The sequence below is a fragment of the Microtus pennsylvanicus genome, chromosome 15, assembly GCF_037038515.1.
Source record: "Microtus pennsylvanicus isolate mMicPen1 chromosome 15, mMicPen1.hap1, whole genome shotgun sequence".
NCBI classification, from domain to species: domain Eukaryota; kingdom Metazoa; phylum Chordata; class Mammalia; order Rodentia; family Cricetidae; genus Microtus; species Microtus pennsylvanicus.
This window is the reverse complement of record NC_134593.1, coordinates 71143313-71168963: the sequence shown is the minus strand read 5'-3', so window position 1 is coordinate 71168963 and position 25651 is coordinate 71143313. Positions and strand designations below refer to the sequence as shown.

General features: G+C 45.9%; 1 protein-coding gene across 1 annotated transcript in view; it reads right to left on the bottom strand.

Annotated features, from left to right (window-relative positions):
* Positions 1-11220: 11220 nt before the first annotated feature.
* Tm9sf2 (transmembrane 9 superfamily member 2) overlaps positions 11221-25651 on the bottom strand; it is a 50310-nt gene continuing 35879 nt past the window's right edge. The window contains exons 11-17 of the mRNA XM_075949005.1: positions 24945-25064; positions 22829-22886; positions 19578-19737; positions 18739-18890; positions 17613-17724; positions 14342-14513; positions 11221-11901 (exon numbers count right to left, since the gene is read on the bottom strand). Of these exons, the coding sequence (XP_075805120.1) occupies positions 11834-11901; positions 14342-14513; positions 17613-17724; positions 18739-18890; positions 19578-19737; positions 22829-22886; positions 24945-25064 (842 nt within the window). The 3' untranslated portion in view covers positions 11221-11833. The remainder of the gene's footprint in view (positions 11902-14341; positions 14514-17612; positions 17725-18738; positions 18891-19577; positions 19738-22828; positions 22887-24944; positions 25065-25651) is intronic.

Below are 25651 nucleotides of genomic sequence, written 5' to 3'. Positions count from 1 at the left end.
TAACCTGAAGGAGTTTGTTCCGCACACCATCCATGTCAAACTCATCTACACCTAGACACCAGATTAACTACAGGAAATCCTTCCCTGGGGCCAATCCCCAGTTTTGAATAAAACAGACAAAGCAGCAGCATTTGCTCTTCCCGAGAAGCTCCACCCACTCCAGTGGAAACACTCCTCGGTGACAGAGGTTTGGCTAAGCACGGCTCTCCTGAAGGATGGCCGCTCAGCTGGACGAGTCCTCCCAGTGACCCCAGGCTCATGGAGACCGTGCTGATTTGACCTCTTGTCCCGTGAAGTGTGAGCATGAGGCACACGTGTGAGCGGAGGGACACCGACTCAGTGAGACATGTTCCCTGTGACCCTTGATCTCCGCACGTTCTATCTTCCCGTGCGCATCTTTCCCAGCCCAGTTACGGCTTGGGCAACTTTGTCTGGTCACCGTCACCATCTCCTTTCGTGAAAAGGGTCTCAAACTTGTTCCCCTCTCTCAATCATCGTCTCAGATGGAATTCTCAAAGTTCCTTCTGGGGTTCTGGGGGCAAGATGCTGTGCACAGGAGGCTCCTGTCTGTCAGTCTGGCCGCCAATAGCATCTTCTTCCCACAGGTGTCATGTCATGATTCTGAGAAAAAAGAAAGAACAACAAGCTATTCTTTATGATGTCTAGAAAATCTAAGCCTAGGACATCTGGTAAGATCGGGATAACTGTTACAACATTGGAAGGGGCAGAGGGAACTGTTTCAGCATCTGTCCTTGGTTAAGAGAATTTCACATGTATTTATTCATAGATAACTATAGCAACCAAAGGTTAAATGTTTGAATGTAAATGCAAGGCAGAAGGGATTAAAGGTAGATTTTGCCAAGTTCTCAGGGCTTTGAAGACAGGCTGCCTCTTCCAGGGTAAGGGGGCCACTCCTAGACACAGCATAAGAATCTGCTCTTGCCTTAGGGGCATCTTTACCCACTGCCATCTTGATTCAGGTGTTGGGAGATGCCAAGCCTCCCGGGACTTGCCTGGGAGGTGTGGAGGATACATTAGGGATTGCTGGAGTTTGGAGCCTGCAGGGGTACCCTGAGTGTTACAACGGAGCCATTGCTGCAAGCCAGGCCAGGACGAATTGCTCCAAAAGCCACTTAGCCCCAACCCTGAGTCCGGATGAGGGAGGAGGTGGATCTCAGTGGGGCAATCACTCTGCCCCCATCAAGGTGAAGTGGGTTGCCATCCTGTCCATCCCGAGCCATGGACTGTTGTTACACACCTAGCTCATACCACCCACTCTGACAAAAGGGAGGGTGGCTAGGACGTTCACCTGAAGCAGAAACGAGCCACGTCCCGAGGCCTGAGATGAAGCTGTGGGGAGCTGGTGGGGTAGGGGAAGCAGCCTGCAATGCAGCAGGGAGGCTCTGTCAGGGCGCGCCATGGCCAGGCAGCAGGCTGTTTCAACATTGTTTCTCCGAGGTTATTAGTAAGGGCTGCATTGGGGGGTAAGAGATGATCCGTCTATTAGCTGGGCTCCAGCGATGCTTTGATTAGGGCCTTTGTCATCTGAGTTGATCCTGGGGAGAGGAGACATGGAGCTATCGTTTCTAAGTCAAATTTCTGAGCGTACTCATTTCTTTCTCCCAACAGGTCCCAAGAGGTGGCCTCTATCACTTTTCATGTTTATTTAACCCCAGAGGTGTCTTTTAGTGACAGCAATGCCTTTTCTGCACAATCAAATCTTCATTTCCACAGTTGCTTTTAAAACATGCCCACCAGGGGCTGGAGAGATGGCTCAGTGATTAAGAGCACTGGCTGCTCTTCCAGAGGACCCAGGTTCAAAACCCAGCACCCACATGGCAGCTCCCACCTGCCTCTAACTCCAGTTCCAGGGCACCTAACACCCTCACACAGATTTACATGCAGACAAAACACCAATGCACATAAAATGAAAATATTTTTTAAACTTACTCCTTAAAAATGCACACCAAAATTGAGAATAAATATTAATATTGTCAGTTAAACAGGTATCCAAATAAGAGGTGTCAAGAACCTCGGGTAAAATAAAGGAGGTTCAGGGATAATTAAGAGCCGTGTCCCCTTGAGATGGCAGGCATCTTACTTTTCTCTATGTCCTATTGTGCAATTTGAATTGTGAGCCATGTGCAGCAACTGTCTCCTCAAAGGGGAAAATAAATTTAAGAATCCAAGCTGACTGTTAAACTACATCTCCTTAAACCTTCACGAGAAAAGGGACCTAGCTTGGCTTTTTGAAGCGCCCTCCCCCACCCTCGGCGTTCCACTTCCTTTAAGGAGCGAGCAAGCCTGCGTGGGAGTTGGAAACCGCATCTAATCCCTCCCTCCCCGCATGCTGGTCAGAAGGGTCATCTATTTTGCTTGAGTGAGTAGTGACCCAGCATTCTGATTTCAATTAGCCTCTTTGTGGCTTTGTGTTCAGGCTGTTTCCGTGAGTAACGGTTCTCACGAAGTGTAGAGAGGAGCTGGCCAAGTTACGCGGCTGCTGATTTGTTTTTCACAACTGTGAACCGATGTAGAGCAAGCATACGAAGCAATGCTGCCGGATGCACAATGCAATTTTATGGAATCAAAACGGCATGTTCTGGAAATCTGAGAGCTAAAAAAAAATAGTGACAGGGTTCCTTTCTGTTAATTGAACTATTTAAAATCGGTATAATTACTTAAATGCCAATTTCAGTCATCAAATGTACGCCTATCATGGAAAATGTATCGTGGTGGGGCTCCATGCTGACTTGCTGGTAGCCATCTTGAGTCATTGACCATGATTGCCCAAGGGGGCAACCTCCATGGTTTCTCAGCACAGCAGAGTAAGCTACGGAGTTATCATCAGACTCTGGAGCCTCCAGAAATGTCCTGAAGTGGCTGATGTTAGTTCCAAACCAGGATCGGTCCTGTTGGTACGGATGACCTTCTCTCTGACCCAAGTCACAGGGATCTGCTGACCTTCCTTGCCACCCTGACTATGTAAGTCCCCGGTCAGCAGGTGTAGTGACCGATGGTCTTTGATCATGATCAGTGCATATGGCCTATACTAGTCTTTGCTAACAGAGGCCAGAAGAAACAGTAACACTTTATAAAGCAAAATAGCTCACTGGTGAGAGAAATTAAATAATCACTGAGTCCACAAACAAAGCAGAAACGACAATCAGGTATGAGGAGTGACCACTGTGCTCAAGTGAGCAGGCAGAAGGGAGCCCACAGACTCCCACGCGCTGAAAGAATAATGATCATTTTACCTTTAACATTTAGACCTAAGACTACACAGGGAAGGTTACAAACAAAAGGAAGACAGCTCTATCTATGTAAAAACAGACAAGCAGGAACTGGAGACAAGGCTCAGGTCCAGGTGCCAGCAGCCAGAGGCAACTCAGCCCTGGAGGCCCCTCCGTCCTCCTCTGACCTCAGAGAGCACCAGGCACACCCTAGGTGCTCCCAAGACGACTCAGTGGATAAAAACACTTGATAGGAAGGTAGGCAACCTGAGTTTGATCCCCACGGTTCACATGGCGGAAGGAGAAAACCATGCCCCAAAAGCTGTCCTCTGACCTCCACATTTGAGGTTTGGCATGCTTGTACCCAACACATACATATTAACACAGAATAAAGTGTAATTCAAAACTTTAAAAAAAGATTTATTTATGTACTTTATGTATATGGTGTTTTGTCTGTATGCACACTTGAACACCAGAAGAGGGCGCCAGATCCAATGGGACTACAGTTACAGATGGTTGTGAGCCACCATGTGAGTGCTGGGGGTCAAACCCAGAGTCTGGCGCATGCTAAGCAAATGCTCAGCCTCTGAGCTGCGCCCCTGCAGCAAAAGCTCTTGGTTTGCAGCAAGCAGAAGAAGTGGACTCTGTTGACACAGTTGTGCCTTGTGCCTGTAGATGGTGGAATAATCTCGTACTTAACTAACCTGCAGCTTTACATTGAGAAAACGTTTTTCAAATGTATACTTTTCCTCCTGTAATCCAAATAGATGGTGGCCATAATCTGAGCCTACAGCAAGGTCAATGGAAAACGTGCTTTGCTTTTAAAAATATGTCTATCTTTTTTTTTTTTTATGTGTATGAGGGTTTTGCTTGTATGCACGCATGTGTAATGTGTACCTGCCTGGTGCCCTTAGAGGCCAGAAGGGGGCACAGGATCCCCTGGAACTAGATGGCTGGCGGCACAAAGTAGGTCTTTATAAGACTTTGTAAAGTTGATATTAAAAACAAAAAAAGACTCCTTTAGGATCTGTGATGCATTGTGGTGACTGGTGTTCTGTAGTTTTCAACCCTGTCTGTAAAGATGTCTGGACACTGTAAGGCGTGACAGCATAGCCATGGATGGACAACCTTCAAGTCATGTGACTGCCCCTGGGTGGCACCTGTGTCCACACGGGCTCCTTCCAAGTATCACCGTCTGTGCTCACCATTCCCTAAACAGCACACTCTGGGGGCTCCTTTAATTAAAACCCTTGCGTTGCATAAAACCTAAAACGCAGGAGCTGAGCTTTGTTAACTCCGTGTCAAGTCTGTTCCACTCACTGGTATTGTTTACGTTATTAGTCTAAACCGAGAGCTTTAAAATAGCCTAGCTAAGAAAAATTTGAAGGGACATGAAAAGGTTCGGAGGCATGTATTTTCAATTCAGAATGCAAGCGGTTACCCCCTGTGCGCACGCTGCCATAGCAACGGAAATGGGCAAATCAGAGAGCCCTGTCCCCAAAGAGCTTACTCATACCTTCACGGGTGGTAGTGGTGGTGGTTGCAGGGGGCACCTACCACAGAATTCCACAGGAAAAGATCTTTACAATGAGGGTTTATAAAAACATTTCCAAACCTATAACCAAGGTTCATTATTTTAAACAATGATGTAGCTGGGTGTGGCGGCACGTCTTTCATCCCAGCACTCAGGAAGCAGGGGCAGGTGGATCTGAGAGTATGAAGTCCGCTTGGTGTACGCAGGGAGTTTTAGCAAAACCAGGGCTGCATAGAGAGACCCTTTCTAAAAAAACAAACAGACAAACAACAAGAATAGCAACAATGAATCAAAAAGGCTGTCTAGCTGCAGCAGCAGGCCGAGGGTGCCCAGCACCAAGCCCTCTTACCTGGACACACATGCAACCCTCCCCCATAAATAAATAAAAAAGTAGACTCCTTCTGAGTTATTTTTGTGTGGTGTGTGCCAGAGGCCAGACATCAGGCACCCTCTGATGTTCTCAACCTTGTTTTTTAAAAAATATTTTTTATGGGTAGGATTGTTAGTCCTGAGATTCGCCAGAGAAAAACCAGTTCTACTGTGACCTTGGGCCAAATTAATGCAAGGTTTATGAAAATATTTTACACTGACCAAGATGGACATTGGTCAGGACCACTCCTAGAGCTACCCCAGATTGACCCTGAGACACATGTTGTCCAGGCTATAAAGACAAAATCCATACATACATTCCCATGAGGCTTTATTTTCAAGAACTCCCAGCATCCCAGAAAGTTACCTGGTCCTTGGGCAGGTGGGGTTTACAGGTTAATTTGAGGTGATCGTTACAGGCATGACTGACACCTGCAGAGTTCAGAAGAGGGCAGGTATTAGCTTCCCTGGAAGGACAGTTAGAAACAGTTAGAAACGGTTGTGAGACACCATGTGGAATGCTGGGAACGGAACCCAGGTTCTCTGCAAGGGCACGTAACTGTCGAGCCATCTTTCTGGTGCCTCTACTTAATTTTTTTTTTTTTTTTTTTTTTGGTTTTTCGAGACAGGGTTTCTCTGTGGTTTTGGAGCCTGTCCTGGAACTAGCTCTTGTAGACCAGGCTGGTCTCGAACTCACAGAGATCCGCCTGCCTCTGCCTCCCAAGTGCTGGGATAAAAGGCGTGCGCCACCACCGGCCGGCTCTACTTAATTTTTTTGAGACAAGGTCACTCCCTATGCCTGGAGCTCATCAACCAAACGGCCCATCTGGCCAGTGAGCTCCCCAGGATTCTCTTGCCTCTATTCTGTCCTCCTAGCCTTAGGGTTACAGGCAAGCAGGACCAGCTTATGCCAGTGCTAGGGATACAAACTCAAGTCTTCACGCGCAGAGAAAGGCGTTTACCACGGAACCATCTATCTCCCCAGTCCCGTGCTGTTTTCTCCTTCCTGATCAATGTTGGTTACGTCAGAAACAGGACTTCTCGGAGAAACAACAGCACTCCCCCTTCACCCCCAACCCGCCCACGTGTGTGAGAAAACCAAAAGAGCAGTCTGGCTATGGATACATTGTGGCTACCCCACTGCCTTGTTTGCTACTAGGTATGAAAACCTGGTCAGAGGAGAGCCCACCTTTTCTCCATAACAGTCTCTACAAGTAGTGGTCAGGTAATGTCACTGGGGTGTGAGCAAAAGGTGGGTCTGCTGGGACACCTGGTTCAGTGAACAGTTTTAACCTGAGTGTTGACCAAACCAAACCAAACAACAACACCAAACCAATCCAAACCAAAACCCACAGAGAGGAGCCAAGACGTGTGCTGCCGAGTTGGGTGATCTGAATGACTGGTGGCTCACAACCCACGCCAACTCCAGTTCAATCTCCAGGATCCACACGGCTGGAAGGAGAACCTGCTTCCCAAGGAGGTCTGTCCTCTGACCTCACTGGTACTGTGGCACAGAGGTTCCCCGCCCAGAATAAATACATGTACAAAAGAATTTGTACATTGTTCCCTAGATGTAGCACCATAGAAATGACGTGTATTGTGATGGGCTGGAAAAACAGGCTGTTCGAACTGTCCACACTGCAGCATTGCATCCCATGATGCAACTGTGAGGATATTTTGAGGTACGGCTTGTAAGGAGATAGTGAAGGTCAAGCTATTTCACACAAGCCCTAATCTAGTCAGAACGGAGTCTTTCTAAGAGGGAATCTCGACAGGCACACCAGGGATGTACATTAACAGAAAATGTCACTGCTATCCCCAGGAGTTAGCAGGTGGAAGGTGTGATTCCTCAGCACAGGAAAGAAACAGAAAAGTGACCACACCAAGAGGGGCCTCACGAAGAACCAAGGCATCTACAGACGCACACCCTGAATCCACCCGGTCCTGTCTGATCTTAAGAGAATCTAGCTCACTGACACCTTCCCAGCTCTGAGGGAAACATCTCTGCTGCTTAAGGTCACTCTGTCTAACATCCAGTCCCTGATGTCCTATTACGGCAGACGTATCCAACCAATACCTCCAGACAAGAAAGACCTGCAATTAAAGCTGTTGCTGGTTTATTTTCACATCTGAGAATAAGACTTTTGAGGAAAGGCATTAGAAATTGAGCCTGGGGGGTTGGAGAGATGGCTCAGTGGTTAAGAGCCGTGGCTGCTCTTCCAGGGGACAGAGGTTCAATTCCCAGCGTCCACATGGCAACTCACAACTGTCTGTAACCCTAGTTCCAGAGGATCCAACAGCCTCACACAGATATACACGCAGGCAAAACACCAATGCACATAAAATCTTAAAAAAAATTTAAATTAAAAAAAAATTAAGCCTGGGGCGGCATCACCCGCAGAGTTCTCTACCCGAGTTCTACCTGGAGGCTTCCGTTTTACCTTTAATTTTGAGGCCCAGTCTTACTAAGTTACTCAGGCTGCTTTGGGCATCAGTAGCCCAGGAGGGTCTTCAGCTTTTCCACCCTCTCGTCCACCTCCTGAGAAGCTGGGATCAGGCCAGCAGCACTGGGTGCTTTGGATACCATGGGATTCATGGCACATGGAACTTTGAGGCAGATGTGTGTGAAATGCTATTAGATTCTCTTCTGGTCGCCAACCCGAATGCAGCAGAACAAATCCTCATGACTGAGGCTGAAAGGCAGCCTAAGCCCATAAATACGCCTGTGTGCTTTAGAATGTTAACACTAGGTTTCGCTGCACTATGGTGAAGGCTTTTTCTAATTTCCTGAACCGAAGGGCTCCTGAGCACACGTAGTTTGGTGTGGTTGGGGCGTCAGAGGTCAGCGCTGCACAGGGTGTGTGTGCTTGAAGCCCATTCTGTCACAGGTGTCACAGGAGGAGCGCGTGATGAACCAGCTGGCTGCAGAGGTCTTAGGAGGTGCATGCAGGCCCCGGCGGTGAGGCAGATACAGACCGGGGGGCTGGAGGTGGAGAGAGGTGTCCTAGTGCCCTGAAGCCCTCTGTTGGATGAGGCAGGTCTGGAAGGCTGAGGTCCACGTAGATGTAAACTGAGCTTGCGGGCCGTGAGGATCCTTCAGGCTGTCCAGCAAGCTGGCGGCTGCAGCTGCAGGTGGATGGAATGGTTAAGAGGGTGAAATGAAATCAAAGGTACTGGTGAGAACAGACATGGACTAGGGAAGGACTTCAGCCTTCACTGGGCAGACAGTCTGCTGTACAGCAATCCTCCACCAGGACACGAGCAGGGCTAGGCCATGTCAGTCTGGATTATGTGTATTATTGTGTTTTCCTTAAATTTCTGACTGTGAATGAGCAAAGCACAGAGAGAAGCTGCTAGCTAATCCAACATATATATTTTAAAGTATCTTGATTTCAAAATTTGGGTCTAAGGATATGTTGCTTTGGAAAAGAAGTTCTGCTTTTGTTTCCACAGAGGATGAGAACCTGTGGATTCCTTCCAGACTAATGTGGTTTGATGAACAAGACCACCCTAAAGGTCTCCGTGAACCCCCCAAAATTACTTGCCCAACAAAAAGCAGGAAGCAGTTTGGAGAGATCTATGTCCAAATTCCCTAAATGATTGCTTATGTTTGTTTACACTTAAAAGGGGACATGCTATAGAGATACTTTGCATTGGGACAGATCTTGGTTTGATACAAATTAAAGGTCAATTTTGCTATATGTATATTTCTGCTCGATTAAGGTATTGTGTTTGTGCAGCTCACTTAAAAATGTAATGTACAATACAGGTTAATTTATAGTCATCTATAATAGTCAAGCTTATAGTCATGTTAAGTTTTCTAGATATTTAGATATATTTTAATCTTCAAACCTTTCAAAGACCTACAAAATATGTCATTTAAAATGTTTTAAGAACTTAGGATTTTTCATGACAATAAGACACATCTGCTCCTGGCAGCACTGATCTACTTCAAGGGGATGATGAGCATCAAAGAGGCTCCTTAGGGAGTTTGTTAACCATTTGGGCAAGAAACTAATCTTGCCTGGACTGCTTGATGTTATGCTGTATGAACTAGACATGCAGGACACAGAAAAAATGACTGCTGAACTTGCCTAAAGGTGAGACCATCCTTCAAGGTTCTTGCTTCACGAGTCTGCTAGACATTCTGCAGGACACAGAAGAAAGCAACTGATGAACTTTGCCATTACGAGGCAGAACAGATCTTCAAATTTCCTGCTTCATGGAAAAGTCTGCTGGATACTATGGGCCTGCAGGTTGAAAATAGATGCTACATTACAGAAGAACTCTGGGGGACTGTCCAGGCAATGAGATGTCTCTGTCAATTCTAAAGTTTTGGAAGTTGCTTACAATGCACTTCCTGTTAAATTAGGTAATATTATATCCTTCTGGGGTTTTTGATGGTGTTGAAGAATAGTTATGATTATAGTTTTCCTTACTTATGATAAAAGGTAAAGTAGATTTAAATATTGTAACTGTAATTCTTACTTGATACTTGTTTTGCTATATGTAATTTTACTATGTTAAAGTTAAAACCTTCCTTTTTATTTGAACAGAAAAGGGGAAATGGTGTGGGAAGTCCTTCTGTATATGTGTTGCTTTTATTGGTTAATGAATAAAGCTGTTTTGGTCAGTGGCTTGGCCGACTAGAACAAGGCAGGAATTCCAAGCAGATAGAGGAAGAAAGAAAATGGAGTGAGACGCCATGTAGCCATTGCAGGAGAGATGTTGGGTGGAACCCTACCAGTAGGCCATGACCTCATGGTGATGCAGATTAATAGAGATGGGTTAATTTAACATATAAGAGGTAGCTAATACGCTTAAGCTACTGGCCAAGAAGTGTTTTAAATAATATAGTTTCTGGGGCTGGAGAGATGGCTCAAAGGTTAAGAGCACTGACTGCTCTTCCAGAGGTCCTGAGTTCAATTCCCAGCAACCACATGGTGTCTCACAACCATCTGTAATAAGATCTGGTGTCCTCTTCTGCCTGCAGGCATGGAGGCTGAACACTGTGTACATAATAAACAAATCTTTAAAAATATATAGTTTGTGTGTGATTATTTCAGGTCTGGGTGGCTGGGAAATGAATGAGCAGCCTTCGCCTACACCCAACTCACAGTTTCAAATTTCACAACTCTGAGACTAAGGAGTGTCAACTGGATAAAGGTAATGCAAACATTTATAAATCCGGAACAAGCACTTTAGACGGGGTTACTAGGCCCGAAAGTCACTTCTCTCCTTCAGAGTGTGTGTGAAATGTGGCTGGTTTATATAGAACACTAAGGACAGACTAAAAACATCCAGTCAACTGTGCTGGTATCCGATTGTTCACTGCAGCAAAATGAAAGACCAGTACCGCAGGCTAGCCTCACCTTCCCAGGCTGGGAAAGACCAGTACCGCAGGCTAGCCTCACCTTCCCAGGCTGGGAAAGACTAGTACTGCAGGCTAGCCTCACCTTCCCAGGCTGGGATTCAAGTGTGCACCTGGTCTAGCTGGTGTGTAACATCTCTGCAGGAAGGCCTGGCAACTGAGTGACAGTTAGGAACCTTTGTTTAGGTTTAAAGCTGGTGTCTGATGTGTCTTCATAAGCAGCCAGCAATGAAGCCCTCAATACAGAAGGCATTCACGGACACAGATTCATATTTGAAACCACCTCAGATTTCTGTATAAACAGATTTACACTTGCCAGATGTGTCTAAGAAAGTACTAGTGATTTCCTAAGCATAGGACAAGAATTAGAGCCCAACCCACACTGTGTGCAAGAAGTCCAGGCTGCCCTCCAACATCACCCTTCACCTCCACTACAGACATGATGGAGGTGCGCCATTACACCTGATGACTTAAAAAAAGAATCACTACACTTTGGACCTAGGTCAAGAATATAATTATTAATAGTAACAATATAAGGCCCGCATTATATTCTACTAAATGTGTTGTTTATCTGGCATGACTATAATTTGTATCATTCTTTTAGAGTGGAAATTCAGATCTGACAAAATCCAAGAGGCTAAAATTTCACCTGTGGTCAAGAGATTCATGTTCACAGAATCTTCTGAAATATGCAATAGGGAATAATGCAATGAAGACATTTTTACAATATTTATTAAGATAACAAATTTATAAATTCGAAGACTCAGAGGCACATAGTTTAAAAGGCCAATACCATGGGAATAATGAAGTCAACACAGAAGAGTAAGAAGATATGACAATTACAACCAATACAAGATTTTTTTAAAGCCACATTCCCCCCAATGAACATGTCATAGGAATCATCCTTCAAAATTACCATGATAAAAAGTTATTTCCTTCAAAGAAAAATAATTCTTTCCACCTACCGAGCCTAGAAAATCCTATTTACAACAGCAAACTGTCCAGTCTCATCAGTATTATGGCCTCCTCTAATCTGCCATTAGAAGTATTGAAAAGTTTATAGCTATCATATTTACAAATGCACATAATATTTAAATCTGCTCCTCATTGAGAACAACTGATACAGACCTAACCCAATCACAATACGAATGCTTTAGTGTTGAGTACATCATGTGGGCACAGGGGCACGGGGAGAGGTGGACTTAGCAGTGCTGTGTCTGAAGGATTACTAGGCCAACAAGTCTGAGAGAACTCAAGGTAGTCACAAAACAGGTCTCTGCTGATGAAAACTTAGTTTATTTCTGTTTGAACTGGACACACTGGGCTTCTTCAGTCAACTTTCACCACACTGTATATTTTGGTGACAAACCAAAAGCATGCAAAGAAGCCAATTGTTCCTAGAAAAGAAAAACAAAACAAAATTAAGTCCCTTTCAAAAGAAGTTTGTAGTAATAAGAGCGGCAGGGCTGCATCCCCAGCACCCCGGCCGCCTGGCTGGCTTATGCCCCGAAATAATTACACAGACACTGTATTCTTTTAAGCATTAATTCATTAGTTTAGACCAAAAAAGCAGATGTAAGGTGACTGGATCCTCTAAAAAGAACAAAACTTTTCAGTTTTGATGGCCAAAAATATAACACAGCCCCATGAGCTTTCCTTCTGAGGAACATGAAATCACTTAAATTCCTTACAAAAACATGTAGAATTTCTTATATTGTAAAATTATCTAAGTTTTCCATAACATACATTATTCCTTTTTTTGGGGAGGTGGAGGTGGGAAACGAGGTTCTGTATACCTCTGGTGGTCCTTGAATTAAGAGATCTGTCTGCCTCTGCCTCCTGAGTGCTAGGATTAAAGGTACGCACGACTACCAGAAGTCCAGCTATTTTCCTTTCTATATATATCAATGAATTAAAAAGTGAAAAGTATATCATACCATGATTTCCATTTAAGAATATTTTTATCACTAACAGAAACTGCTACCATTTTTACCAGAGTCACAGAATAAGATAGGATTTTTCCCCAGAGACAAGGTTTGTCTGGCTGTCCTGGAACTCGCTCTGTAGACCAGGTTGGCCTCAAACTTACAGAGCTCCACCTGCTTCCGCCTCCCGAGTTCTGGGATACAATGCGTATGACCACCACCACCCGGTGATGGGATGTTTTCTAAGTGTAGCTGCTAGGAATTAACAGCAGTCAGTGAGCTGCAGTAAAATAATCTAGAGCTTCTGCACCAAACGCAAGTGATGTCAGCAGGGTAAGAACAAAGACGTTCCAGCAGCTGACAGGCAGAGGGCTCTGCGCAGCACTCGGCTCACACACTGCACGCTGGGCACGGTGAAAGGTAACTGTGCTTTTTGTAGTTGTTGCAAGTGGGGTTGAACAGCTCCCAGCCTCTCAGAGAGTGGGCACAGACTCGATCACTCAGTCATACCCTCAGCTACACACAGGGTCTCACTAAGTCATCCAGTTGGGTCTTGGACTCTTGAGTAGACAGGAGTATAGGCCTGCACCACCATCCCACTCCAAATCCACTTCCTGACCACAGGAGACGTCTGCATCAATCACACTGTTACATAACAACACGTGCCTTCATCAGCCTAAAACCTGAACAATTTGAGCTACCTGGACACATTCTTTCAGCATAACAAATATAAAGCTCAAAGGAATCTTGTTGGAAATCTGGCCAAAATCAAATCTATTTCCTGTGATATTCTTTTAAATCAAAGTTTTTCAAGTTACTTTATTATGACTGTATATTGTCTGGGTTTGGTGTGGAGACCAGAAGCCAACTTTTGGGAATACTTTTCTCCTTCCACCACTGGTTGAGGACCACTCAGGCTTGAGTGGCAAGTGCTTCTATCCCCTGAGCCATCTCACCAGCTACAACAAAAGCTCCTTAAACTGTGTGCTGTGGCTATATGGCAGTGGTTTTCAACCCTTTGGGGGTCACACATCAGATATTTACATTGTGACTCCTAACAGTAGGAAAATTAGAGTTATGAAGTAGCAACACAGTAACCCTCTGGTTGGGGTCAGCATAGCACAGGAGACTGCATTAAGGGGTTCAGCGTTAGTGAGGCTGAGAATCACTGCTCTGTGTGACCATGCAATTCAGTGCAGGCTAGGAAAAATCTGCTAGCAGTAAAAGGTTTCCAAATGTATAATGAGCAAATACATAACGAAACTGAGCTGTTGTGCCGTAGCACCCTGCACCACAGCCGCAAGCACAGCACGCTCACGGTATCGCACACAAGCGCCATGGTGCTGCACAGCACCAATGAGCACGGCCTGGAACACCAGCTACAGCTCATTACCAGCTGCTGCGTCTCCAACATAGGCAACAGTTTCCTGTTCTTACACAAATGCGACTCTTTCATCATGGAGAAAAAAGGCTTTTGTTGTTTTCTTACCAATATTTCTCAACATATTGTTTGAGTATATGTTTGAATTATAGCACGTCAGACAAACAAGCACATCTACTTTACTAATACGCTGTACAAACGATGGGCTTTAAGTAAAGCGACCCCCCCTCCCCAGCCTCGAATAGACCCCCTTCCTACAAACACAGCTCAGAGCACAAGCAGCCCCACTCATTCAAACACAACCAGGCTCTGGGACTAAAGCTATCGCATGGCGCCAAGACACACATCGAAGCCCAGCCTGCACCGTGTGCGTCCCTGCCTCCAGTTTTGCATTTTCACCTTGCAGAGCTGCAACTATGAGCAGGTGTGCCAAACGATGCTGACCTGGGGATGGGTCAGTGGGTAGCAGAAACATTCATAAAGGAGAAATAAATCCACTAAACCATATTAAAAGCATCATTTGTGTCTTACCTGTAAAGAGAAAGAAGATCAACACCATGATCATAGTGTAACCGAAGTAGAGGATGGTGCTTGCCGTCCCAGTGATCTGCAGTTTCGAGAAGAAGTAGTGTATGGCATAAATTAAGAAATAGACCGCAGTGAAGCCGCTGGTGAGGAAGGAGCGCCACTGCCAGTGATAATCCTGGGTGGAGAGGGGAGAAAAGAACAATTACTTCCTAATACTGGACAACATGGGGCTACTAAAGTCACAAAGTAACAGCATTCACTGGAAGCCCTAACCTAACTTCTGCCACAGTTACAGTTGCTGGCTGACTGCACTCTGTGTACTCTCTACCACACTCTTACTTGCTGTATAGCTACTTAAAAATGTATGAGAAAATATCCAACCGCTTATGAATAACAAAGGATCAGACTATATTTTAAAGTTTATGATTCTGAAGGAAAAGCAATGTGCAAAAATCTTTTGACAGTTCAAAATTAATATTCATTTTATCATAGCTCAGTCAACTCTACACAAGAGCAATTTCCTATTAAGTCTGGTTGACATTGATTTCCAATTATGACACACATAATCCCAGCAAGGCAGGTGGCTAAGACAGCTATTCTCACTTCACATAAAATGTCTCTAGCACAGCACAGCATCTTTTTTTAGAAAAAGAAATCTTTGCAACCCCCGCTACAATTGGGCACATGTCTACATTCAGGAGGCTGAGGCCAGCCCGTCTGCAGGTCCATCCAGGCCACACGAGTCACAGTGAGACGATGTCAAAAGGAAAAAAAAGCAAAAACCAAAATGACCACAAACAAAATAAGGAAAACAACATCAGGATAAAAGCACACCTAAACAAAACTTGACTATGGCTAATCGAAGAATCCATCCATGTTTCAGAGTGCTAACACCTCCAAATAAAGCCAGCAAGGGCAAAGGATGCACACCTGCGTGGTGCTGACAACCGAGGCCACAGGCTTGCACATACTAGGCTAATTCTGTCACCGAGCTCCACTCAGCAGATAAGTTTTTATACGCTAACAACAGACAAAGAAAGAACACAAAAATACTAGAAATACCTTTCAAAAAGGATTTGAAACATTTATATGCCAAAAAGTATAAAATGTCACAACATAAATGACAGAAAATTTAAATAAATGTTAAATACATGCTTGTTTAAGTTGGAAAATTTAAAACTTAAATTTAAAATTTAAAGATGATCATATTCTCCACAGTAATCTGGATCAATGCAGACCCTACCAGGAGGTTAAAGATCCGGGCTCAGAGAGCACTGCATACCCACTGCCCGACTGTGCCATGGAGCCCAGGAGGCACAGACAGTAGAGCTGAGGAAGAATTAGGAAACTGGAAACCATATGCGGCTGCTGGAAACAAACTGCAGTCTCCAGGACTTGAAGCAAAGAATCATCACATGGCAATGCAATCCAAAAAAACACCCCAAAACTAAAACATTTAAATACTCTTGGTAGGTGTTTATAGCAGCATTGTTTACAGCACTCAAAATGTGGAGAACACAGGCCTGCGGGTGGATGAATGTTTACGCTGATGTCACATATCAGGTGCTTATTATTCAGTCGCAGAAGGAACACAGCACTAAAATACGCTAGAGCAGAACCCTTACAAAGTATTTCTTGTGCATGCATGGTGTGTGGGCCTAGAGCACAGGCGTAGGACATGGACACATCAGAGGACAACCCTGTGGATTGGGTTTTCTTTTCCTACCTTTACTTGTGTTTCAGGATCTCAAGTCAGATGCTTTATCTGGCTGAGCCATCTCATTGGCTCCAGAATCTTTTCTGCTTATTTGGTTTTTCGAGACAGGGTTTCTCAGTAGCTATAGTCTGTCCTGGAACTAGCTCTGTAGACCAGCCTGGCTTTGAACTCACAGAGATCTGCCCGCCTCTGCCTCCCTGGGATTCAAGGTGTGAGCCACCACCGCCCAGCCTGTGTCTTTATTTTTTTTGGGGGGAGGACAGGATTTCTCTGGACAGGAGTTCCTGGCTGTCCTGGAACTCAAAGCTCCACCTGCCTCAACCTCTGAGCTTTGGGATTACAAAGACAAGTCACACAGTGTTCTCTTTCAGAGACAGAAAGCAGACCGGTGGAAGGAGGAAATGGATAAATAGTCAATGCTTATGGAGTTTCTGTGTGTAGAAAGAATAAAAATATTTTAGAATCAGACAAGAGGAGAGAGTTGCACAAAACATGTTAAGTGCCAGTCATTTTTTTGAACTTTCAAAACATGAATTAAACTTAAATGGACAAATAAAAACAACGAAAAACTCAGTTTAACCAATTTTATCTGTATAGAAAGTAACACGGAAAGAGTGGATCTAATGATGACTGTGAGCAACTGCAGCCCTTCACACAACAGTAAACCGAGGGGCAGACTATCAGTAACTCAAACACTGGGCTCTTGAGCATGAATTGTAGACAACATCATCTTGCAATGTTCAAAGGCTCGGATACAAAGATGCTATCATTGTGGTGCTGCTACCAATTACAACTCGTTACAAGGTAATTATTGAAACTTTTCAATGAACACTGTCACTCAACTACTTATCTTTTTAAGAAAAACAAAATGGTTTTTCCAGACAGCGTTTCTCTATGTATCAGCTCTGGCTATCTTGGAACTTGCTTTGTAGAACAGGCTGGCTTTGAACTCAGAGATCCACCTGGCTCTGCTTCTAGAAAGTAAAGGCATGCACCACCATTGCCCAGCTTAGAAATATTTATTATAAATGTATACGGGTGTGCCTAAGTGTGCACCTTCTGTGTGCAGGTGCCTGAGGAGGTCAGAAGAGGGCATAGCACCCTTAGAACTGGAGTTACAGGTAGTTGGTTTTTAAGTCACCTGATGTGGGTGCTAGGAACTCAACCCAGTCCTCTGCAAGAGCAAGTGCTCTTTCCACTGAGCCATCTCTCCAGGCCCCAACTACTTATTTTTACCAATTTTTAGAACCCAGAAACATCTATAAGAATATTAACTTTTAAGTCAGATAATCATAAAAGTCAAATTCAGTATACTATAATATTCTTGGGAAATTAACCATCTAGAATTTCTACTAATAACCTTTAAATAAATACAATGAAGAAAGAATATGACCTTGATTCAATCCTAAAGAAGCCTTCTTTTGATTTGTGAGGAGAGGTCAATTTCTTTGATAATAAACATGAATGTAGAAAAATTATCTCAATAATATTCAAGTTGAAATATGCCAAAGTTATAATACTGCCTACAAATTAACATTGAATACTGCTAACACGTACCTCTGCACACAGGTGGAAATAGCAAAGAAGTATAGTTGCTTCAGAACATGTAATAACCAAAATGATAAACACCAGAAACAGGAAGCCAAACATGTAATACATCTGATGTGACCTGTAATCAAACATGTCAGGACACATGATATAAATATTTTGACACAAGAAATGACATTGTTCATTCTGTTTTAACTAGGAAGGTTTTCTTTTCTTCTCAACAAATTAAACAAGATAATTCTGCACAGGTTTGATGATGGAGAGGGTTTGACAAGGAAGGATATGGTGGCGATGCCATCAGATTTTAGCCTCCTGTTCAGGCAGACCCTGAAACCACTATTCAGGAAAATGTGTCAAGCCTGTGTTTGTGAGTCAGAAGTGTTTGAGAAAAACATAATGAAAAGACAGTCAAACTAGGAAAAAGAAAAAAAACAAACCACATTAGCACATAAGGTTTTAGAATTTGGAAAGTTATTCTAACCATTTACAAAGCTCCAGTTTATTCCACTTTCATGCTACCTCAGATCTTGGCACACTTGCAATGTGTCATATGATAAAGGTGATTACAACACACTACCCCCACTCAAACACACTGCAATAGAGAGGCTTACAAAATAAGTTTCCAAGGCGTGGGGGCACATACCTTTAATCTCACCATCTGGGAGACAGAGGCAGACAATCTCGGTGAGTTCAAGCCCAGCCTGGTCTACACAGCAAGTTCCAGGCCAGTCAGGGATACATAGAGAAGCACTACTTCAAAAAAGACTCCCATGGGAACAAGAAACAGGGAATGCAGGATCTGGGTGATGCATAGAATTCCAGGTCAAGGAAATCAGACTCCTTTCCACCCCCAGCCTCTTCCCATGAGCTCTCGGCTGCTTCTCTCTGAGCAGTACAATTACTTAAGATCAGGGAAGGACCTGGGCCTCGCTTCTGCCACAGAGCAGCCGATACAATCACTCAACCTCCTAAGCTTCATTTTCTTCTCTGGAAAATGAGGACAGAATCCTGACAGACTCAGCCTTACATCAGTGTGAGCTGCCATCACTGCTCTACCCTCTGCTGTTTACATCTGTAACAACACAGCAGTCCTCACAGCAATGGCGACGAGGAGGGGACTTTGTCCTCAGCTTACCAAATGCTATTCAGAATGAAGAAGAGCTGTATAAAGATGCAGCCGAAGGGCAGAATCCCCCCCATGATGATACCAGGCAAGGGCTTGGTGTAGAATGACTGTTCAGGAATCTGACGAGGAATCTGATTGGTTCGAACTGGGTGTTCAATGGCCTGCAGGAAGAAAAAAGATTTATAATTAAGTAGCTATTAAAATACTCTCTGCACAATCTTTTCTTTCTTTCTTCTTAGTTTCCATATTAATACTACTTGAGTCCATTTAAGTCATCAAATGGAAGTATGTAATTAGAAGCAATGAATTAGACATTGCCAGGTATAAGGTCTGACTTCTGAACAGGCCAAAGCTCTTTATAGTGGTTATCTACTGACCAATGGCTTTACTCAAAGTAAGAAATAAGAGAAGACAATATGGCATTAGTAAGGCAAACCCTGGATTTTCATTTTAATTATGTACTTACTGAAAGAAATCAGTCTAAAATTTCATTATTGATTTTATATTGGGAAGTGGGCTAAAATAAAATAACCTTATTACAACCACCATCCCCATTCAGTGATTTAAGAACGTAAGGGGAACTACTGCAAACAAAAGAAACCTTATGCCCAGGTGTGGTGGTGCACGCCTGTACTCTAGGCATTAGGAGGGAGAAATGGAAAACTCAGGCTCGCTACAGAGAACCTGTCTTTAAAGACCCAACATTCCCAACACCATTATGAACCTGTGAAGCCTCAATAATCTTAAGGGTAAGTTTACACCCTGTGACATTTTCATGGTATCTTTTAAGACAGAAGTTTCCTCAGCTGAAACCACTGAAGTTACATTCTTCTCAAAGTTAAACTTACATTCTTCTTAAAGCCAAAGTATGCACCGATAAACGTCAAAGGCACAGATATGCAGAACCAAAGGGCCAAGATGGCAACCAGGGTGCCAAAAGGAATGGCGGCTGAAGAGCCTTCTCCCCAGAGGATCAGGTTCATGATAAAGAAGTCAGCAAACACAATCCTGAAAGACAAACAGTCAGAAACAAAATGAAGGGACAGTAACCTGTGATTTAAGTTACAACATTAGTGACTTGGGATAGAAATTAAAAACAGTAGGATTTCTGAGTCATGGGATTCAAAGAATTTAAAACTTTACTACAAACTGCAAAATTGTTTTTTCAGCAGCTTTGACCAATTTAAACTCCAACCAGCAGCTGATTTCATCACAGTTGGAACTATGGGAACTTGAATTTCTAAGAACGACTGCAGTGCGCATCTGGCCCTGGGTCACTCCTGCGCTGGCCCTGGGTCACTCCTGCACTGGCCCTGGGTCACTCCTGCGCTGGCCCTGGGTCACTCCTGCACTGGCCCTGGGTCACTTCTGTGCTGGCCCTGGGTCACTCCTGCACTGGCCCTGGGTCACTCCTGCACTGCGCTGGCCCTGGGTCACTCCTGCACTGCGCTGGCCCTGGGTCACTCCTGCGCTGACCCTGGGTCACTCCTGCGCTGGCCCTGGGTCACTCCTGCACTGGCCCTGGGTCACTCCTGCACTGGCCCTGGGTCACTCCTGCACTGGCCCTGGGTCACTCCTGCACTGGCCCTGGGTCACTCCTGCACTGGCTGGCCCTGGGTCACTCCTGCACTGGCCCTGGGTCACTCCTGCACTGCGCTGGCCCTGGGTCACTCCTGCGCTGACCCTGGGTCACTCCTGCACTGCGCTGGCCCTGGGTCACTCCTGCGCTGACCCTGGGTCACTCCTGCGCTGGCCCTGGGTCACTCCTGCGCTGGCCCTGGGTCACTCCTGCGCTGGCTCTGGGTCACTCCTGCACTGGCTGGCCCTGGGTCACTCCTGCACTGGCCCTGGGTCACTCCTGCACTGCGCTGGCCCTGGGTCACTCCTGCGCTGACCCTGGGTCACTCCTGCGCTGGCCCTGGGTCACTCCTGCGCTGGCCCTGGGTCACTCCTGCGCTGGCCCTGGGTCACTCCTGCACTGGCCCTGGGTCACTCCTGCACTGGCCCTGGGTCACTCCTGCGCTGGCCCTGGGTCACTCCTGCGCTGGCCCTGGGTCACTCCTGCGCTGACCCTGGGTCACTCCTGCGCTGGCTGGCCCTGGGTCACTCCTGCACTGGCCCTGGGTCACTCCTGCGCTGGCTGGCCCTGGGTCACTCCTGCGCTGGCTGGCCCTGGGTCACTCCTGCACTGGCCCTGGGTCACTCCTGCGCTGGCTGGCCCTGGGTCACTCCTGCGCTGGCCCTGGGTCACTCCTGCGCTGGCCCTGGGTCACTCCTGCACTGGCCCTGGGTCACTCCTGCGCTGGCTGGCCCTGGGTCACTCCTGCGCTGGCTGGCCCTGGGTCACTCCTGCACTGGCCCTGGGTCACTCCTGCGCTGGCTGGCCCTGGGTCACTCCTGCGCTGGCTGGCCCTGGGTCACTCCTGCGCTGGCCCTGGGTCACTCCTGCGCTGGCCCTGGGTCACTCCTGCGCTGGCTGGCCCTGGGTCACTCCTGCGCTGGCCCTGGGTCACTCCTGCGCTGGCCCTGGGTCACTCCTGCGCTGACCCTGGGTCACCTCTGCGCTGGCCCTGGGTCACTCCTGTGCTGGCCCTGGGTCCCTCCTGCACTGGCCCTGGGTCACTCCTGCACTGCGCTGGCCCTGGGTCACTCCTGCGCTGACCCTCGGTCACTCCTGCGCTGGCTGGCCCTGGGTCACTCCTGCACTGGCCCTGGGTCACTCCTTCGCTGGCTGGCCCTGGGTCACTCCTGCACTGGCCCTGGGTCACTCCTGCGCTGGCTGGCCCTGGGTCACTCCTGCACTGGCTGGCTAGGCCCCCTGCTCATTTTTCATTTGGACTACATGTTTTCTGCAAAGTACTTGTGTATTATTTTATACTCCAGTCACCAATTCCTCACTGAATGCCATGCTTCCCCTTGTGCTTTTACTGACTTTAAACATAAGCGTGCGCCGTTGTACTTGCACCAAGGCTTTCTGAGCCCAGTTCTCAATTAGCAATAATTGATACTTGGACAGACAGCACTGCCTATGGTACTGCCACTGCTCAAAACTTCCAAGTTTTTTTAGAACAAGGCTGTTAATCATAAAATACATACTTTACAGTATTTTTCCACACCAGGGCTGGAGCACAGAATAAGAGCTCTGGGCAGTGGTCCAGAAAGAGCATGTCTCTCCCCACCCCCTTAGTTTTTTTGAGACAGTGTTTTTTTGTGTAGACCAGGCTGGTGTTGAACTCAGAGATCAGCCTGCCTCTGCCTCCTAAGGGCTGGGATTAAAGATGTGCACCATCGCCTAGCAAGACCCAGTCTTCTAAAAAGAACACGCAGTATCAGGGAAGAGCTGGGTGCACTCCTAGGACACAGGAGAGGGAGCAGCAGATGTCTGACTTGGTGACAGTCACAAGCAACCATGTCTGGCCCAGAACACAGACATGCGTGTGGGAGTGTCTGCTTCCGGTGCTGGTCTACAAAGATACCAGCTATCACCACGCTTGTTCCTGGCCTGCCAGCCAAACAGCCCTGTCTGCTGGCCCCCACCGTGTGTGCTCTTCATTGCTACTGCATGTCCGGCGGCCAGTTCCTGTCCACCAGAAATGTGCTGATCATGGAGGATACTAGATGAGAACAGAAGCACCTCTCAAGAAAGTCAAGGCTGTTGGAGTTGCTGTGTTTATTAAGTTTTGGGACACATCATTCTCTATAATGGAATATACCAACTATCAGAATACATCTGATGAAAACCACACACTGGCTTGTCTGGGCACCCTTCAGGGAGAAGCCCACCCTGTGATCAACACTATATGGCAACGTGTCAGAGCAACTGCTGTAGACCGAGACAGAAAGACGTGGTCAAGGGAGGTGCTGGCTCGCTTATTCTCCCTCAGACACTACAAAAACTTACAAGAAAGCAAGTTTTCTATTATCTACATGTAATTTTTGTATAAAAGATACATGTCACTTAGCACAGGTTCACTAAATATTCATGCTATCCATTTTCAAAACTTAAATGCTTTCTTAGTCACTGGATTTAGAGACCTAAGGGACTGAAAAGGTTGGGGGAATAGAGAGATCATCAAGGGTCACGGAAAACATCACTCACCCGGGACAGAGAAATGACGTCAGGAGAACATTTGTTTTCCACTTCTCGCCCCCAAAAGCTAAGGAAGAAAACAAAAGCATAAGTACAGAAGCCAAGTGCTCACACCCCAAAGCCTGTCGGCAGCATGAGCGGCTCACCCGGAAGAGACCAAGAGACCTCCATAACTATGCTATGATGCCTGTTATTAAATGTTCCACCGTGTTTGGGCAAGTTCAGTATTCAAGGCTAAGCCACCCAGATCTGGTCTTTCTTACTGATGCCACAAAACGAACAACCCCTTTACAGCCCAGGTCAACATCAATGACCACGCCTGGGTATGGAAGCCATACAAGGAGGATTCTTGTTCAGCTGTGGTCCGTTTTGGAGTCATATCCAGGTCTCTCCAAACAGTGGTTTCTGGGGGTAGGGGCATGGGGAGCTGTGTGACGTCACGACACCGAGAGAAAGGGCTCTAGCCTTCTGACGGAACGAATCTGCTCATTCAGTTTCTACTTTTCTTTGCTCCTCTCTAATTTTTTCTTCCACTTAAAAATATCAAATTATGAGCTGTGCAGAGTAAAAAGTGACATTTCTCCTCTGTTGCCATGAAACTGGGTGTGAAGATTTCAAAAAACTTTCAGTACATTTTATAGGCAAGTATACATAATACTTACCTTAAAGGAAAATGACAAAATTAAATTCATATCAATTAAAAACATTTGGTATGAATTCAGTTACTGTAGACTGAATTTACTGAGTTTAGTAAAAACACAACTCCAAACTTCAAAATACTTTGTCTTTAAATGTATTGTATGCGTATGAGGGCCTTGCCTGCATGCATGTGTGTGCACTGTGTTCATGCTTGGAGTAGCAGGTGTTTGTGAGCCACCATGTGGATGCTGGCAACGAAGACCACCGAGCCACCTCTCTAGTACCTCAAAACATTTTTAAAGAACACGCAACTACATAGCAAGATATTACTCTGATTTAAAGAAAAAGTCCTTTTATCAAACAGCGTTCTTCTGCCGGGACCATGTGACATCACCTCCCAGAAGGGAGGTGTAAGGGGTGTAGAGACATTACCACGAGGGAGCTGTGGGTTGAGAGAGGCACAGAAGAGTAGAGCCTGGTTAAGGAACTCACAGAAAACCTCTATGGGGGCTGGAGAGATGGCTCAGAGATTAAGAGCATTGCCTGCTCTTCCAAAGGTCCTGAGTTCAATTCCCAGCAACCACATGGTGGCTCACAACCATCTGTAATGAGGTCTGGTGCCCTCTTCTGGCCTTCAGGCATAACGCAGAAAGAATATTGTACACATAATAAATAAATAAATATTTTAAAAAGGGGGAAAAAAACCCTCTATGATCAAAAACCAGGCATGGTATGATAGGCGGGGTTCTGACTATTCCACTGTCCTGTGTCCTTGAGTGAAGAGTACCAGAAGAGTGAGAACAGAACCTGGGAAGTAACTGAACCCCACCTACCCCTGCGCATACATAACAGGGCCTGATGGAATCCTCACGTCAGGGTCACCCGGGGAAGCTCTTCCTCTCAGGAGACGGACAGGGAAGTACAGACAGGGCTTCAGCACCCTAAGCAGGGCCCACTGCCATTCTCTGACCTTGACAAACTAAGCCCTAAACTGCCAAGGACACCTGTGGCTTTGGCCCTTTGTTCTCTCAACTTTGCTTTACTTCTGAAGAGAAGGGACAGAAAGTAATGACACACACCTTACTTCCTTCAGGACTCCCCCAAAAGTGACATCTTTGTTTACTGTAGTTTATATGTTAAATTGGTATGTTGTTTTGTTACCAAAAGGCTAAGGCTTTAAAGGAAAAGAGTGAAGGGACGGCCGAGAAGCAGAAGCAGCATCACGACGGCTTCTGCTACTGTCGAAGCATTTGAGAGGTATTTCTGGAACAGCCGTCCATGTACAGGCTCTTATCTAGACACCGGGGGTACCTGTCCAGGACTGCCTATCTGCCGCCCGCTAGCCCAATGGTGGCAGACTCAACTGCAGTATACTTGTCCAGGCAGTGCCAATCCACCGCCCAAGCACGCCCCTCCCTCCCCCGACCCCCCCTTCAGAACCACAGTGGTGGCACAATCAGTAGCAGTCACTATGGCCTCTACTTACACTTGTAGAATCTGGCAGCCACATAGCCAGCAGGTGTGCCCAGCAACACCCACAACACCACAGCACATGTCATCAGGGCTCCTCGATTGGCAGGGGACAAGAATCCCAGACAGGCAAAAACTAAGAAGCAACCATTAAAAGTTGAGAATGTTATTACTCTGCTTCTTATGTTGTGAAATGATAGAACTTTTTTACACAAGAAAACAATTATAACCTCATGAAAAACAGACACAGCCTTATGCAGCTAGCAACGGCTAACACATAGCACGCACATGATCCCACATGAAGCCAGCTCCATGGAGAGTCTGATGGGTCCTGACAAAACCCTAAAGCACAACTCTGTCCTCAAGCGCCATTTCTGGGTTGAGTCCATCTTGGTTCTCTTAGTAAGCCTTGGGCTTACTAAGATTTTTAGTGACGTCTTCTCCAGGCCTACCTGGAGAATACTAATTCTAAGATGTCTAACACTCTTATAAGTCCTAGCCCTATCTTTCAAAGCCATTATCTCTCTATTTGTTACTACATTAAAGTAACAATAGCAAGGATGACTTAGTGCACAGAATAAGCCTAGCAACCTGAGCGTAAAGCCTAGAGGTGTGAATTGTGGCTTTCAAACGTGCTCAGAAGACAGGCATTTAGAAATGAGTTATTCCCACTATAAAAATATGCAGCCAGGTAGTGGTGGTACACACCTTTAATCCCAGCCC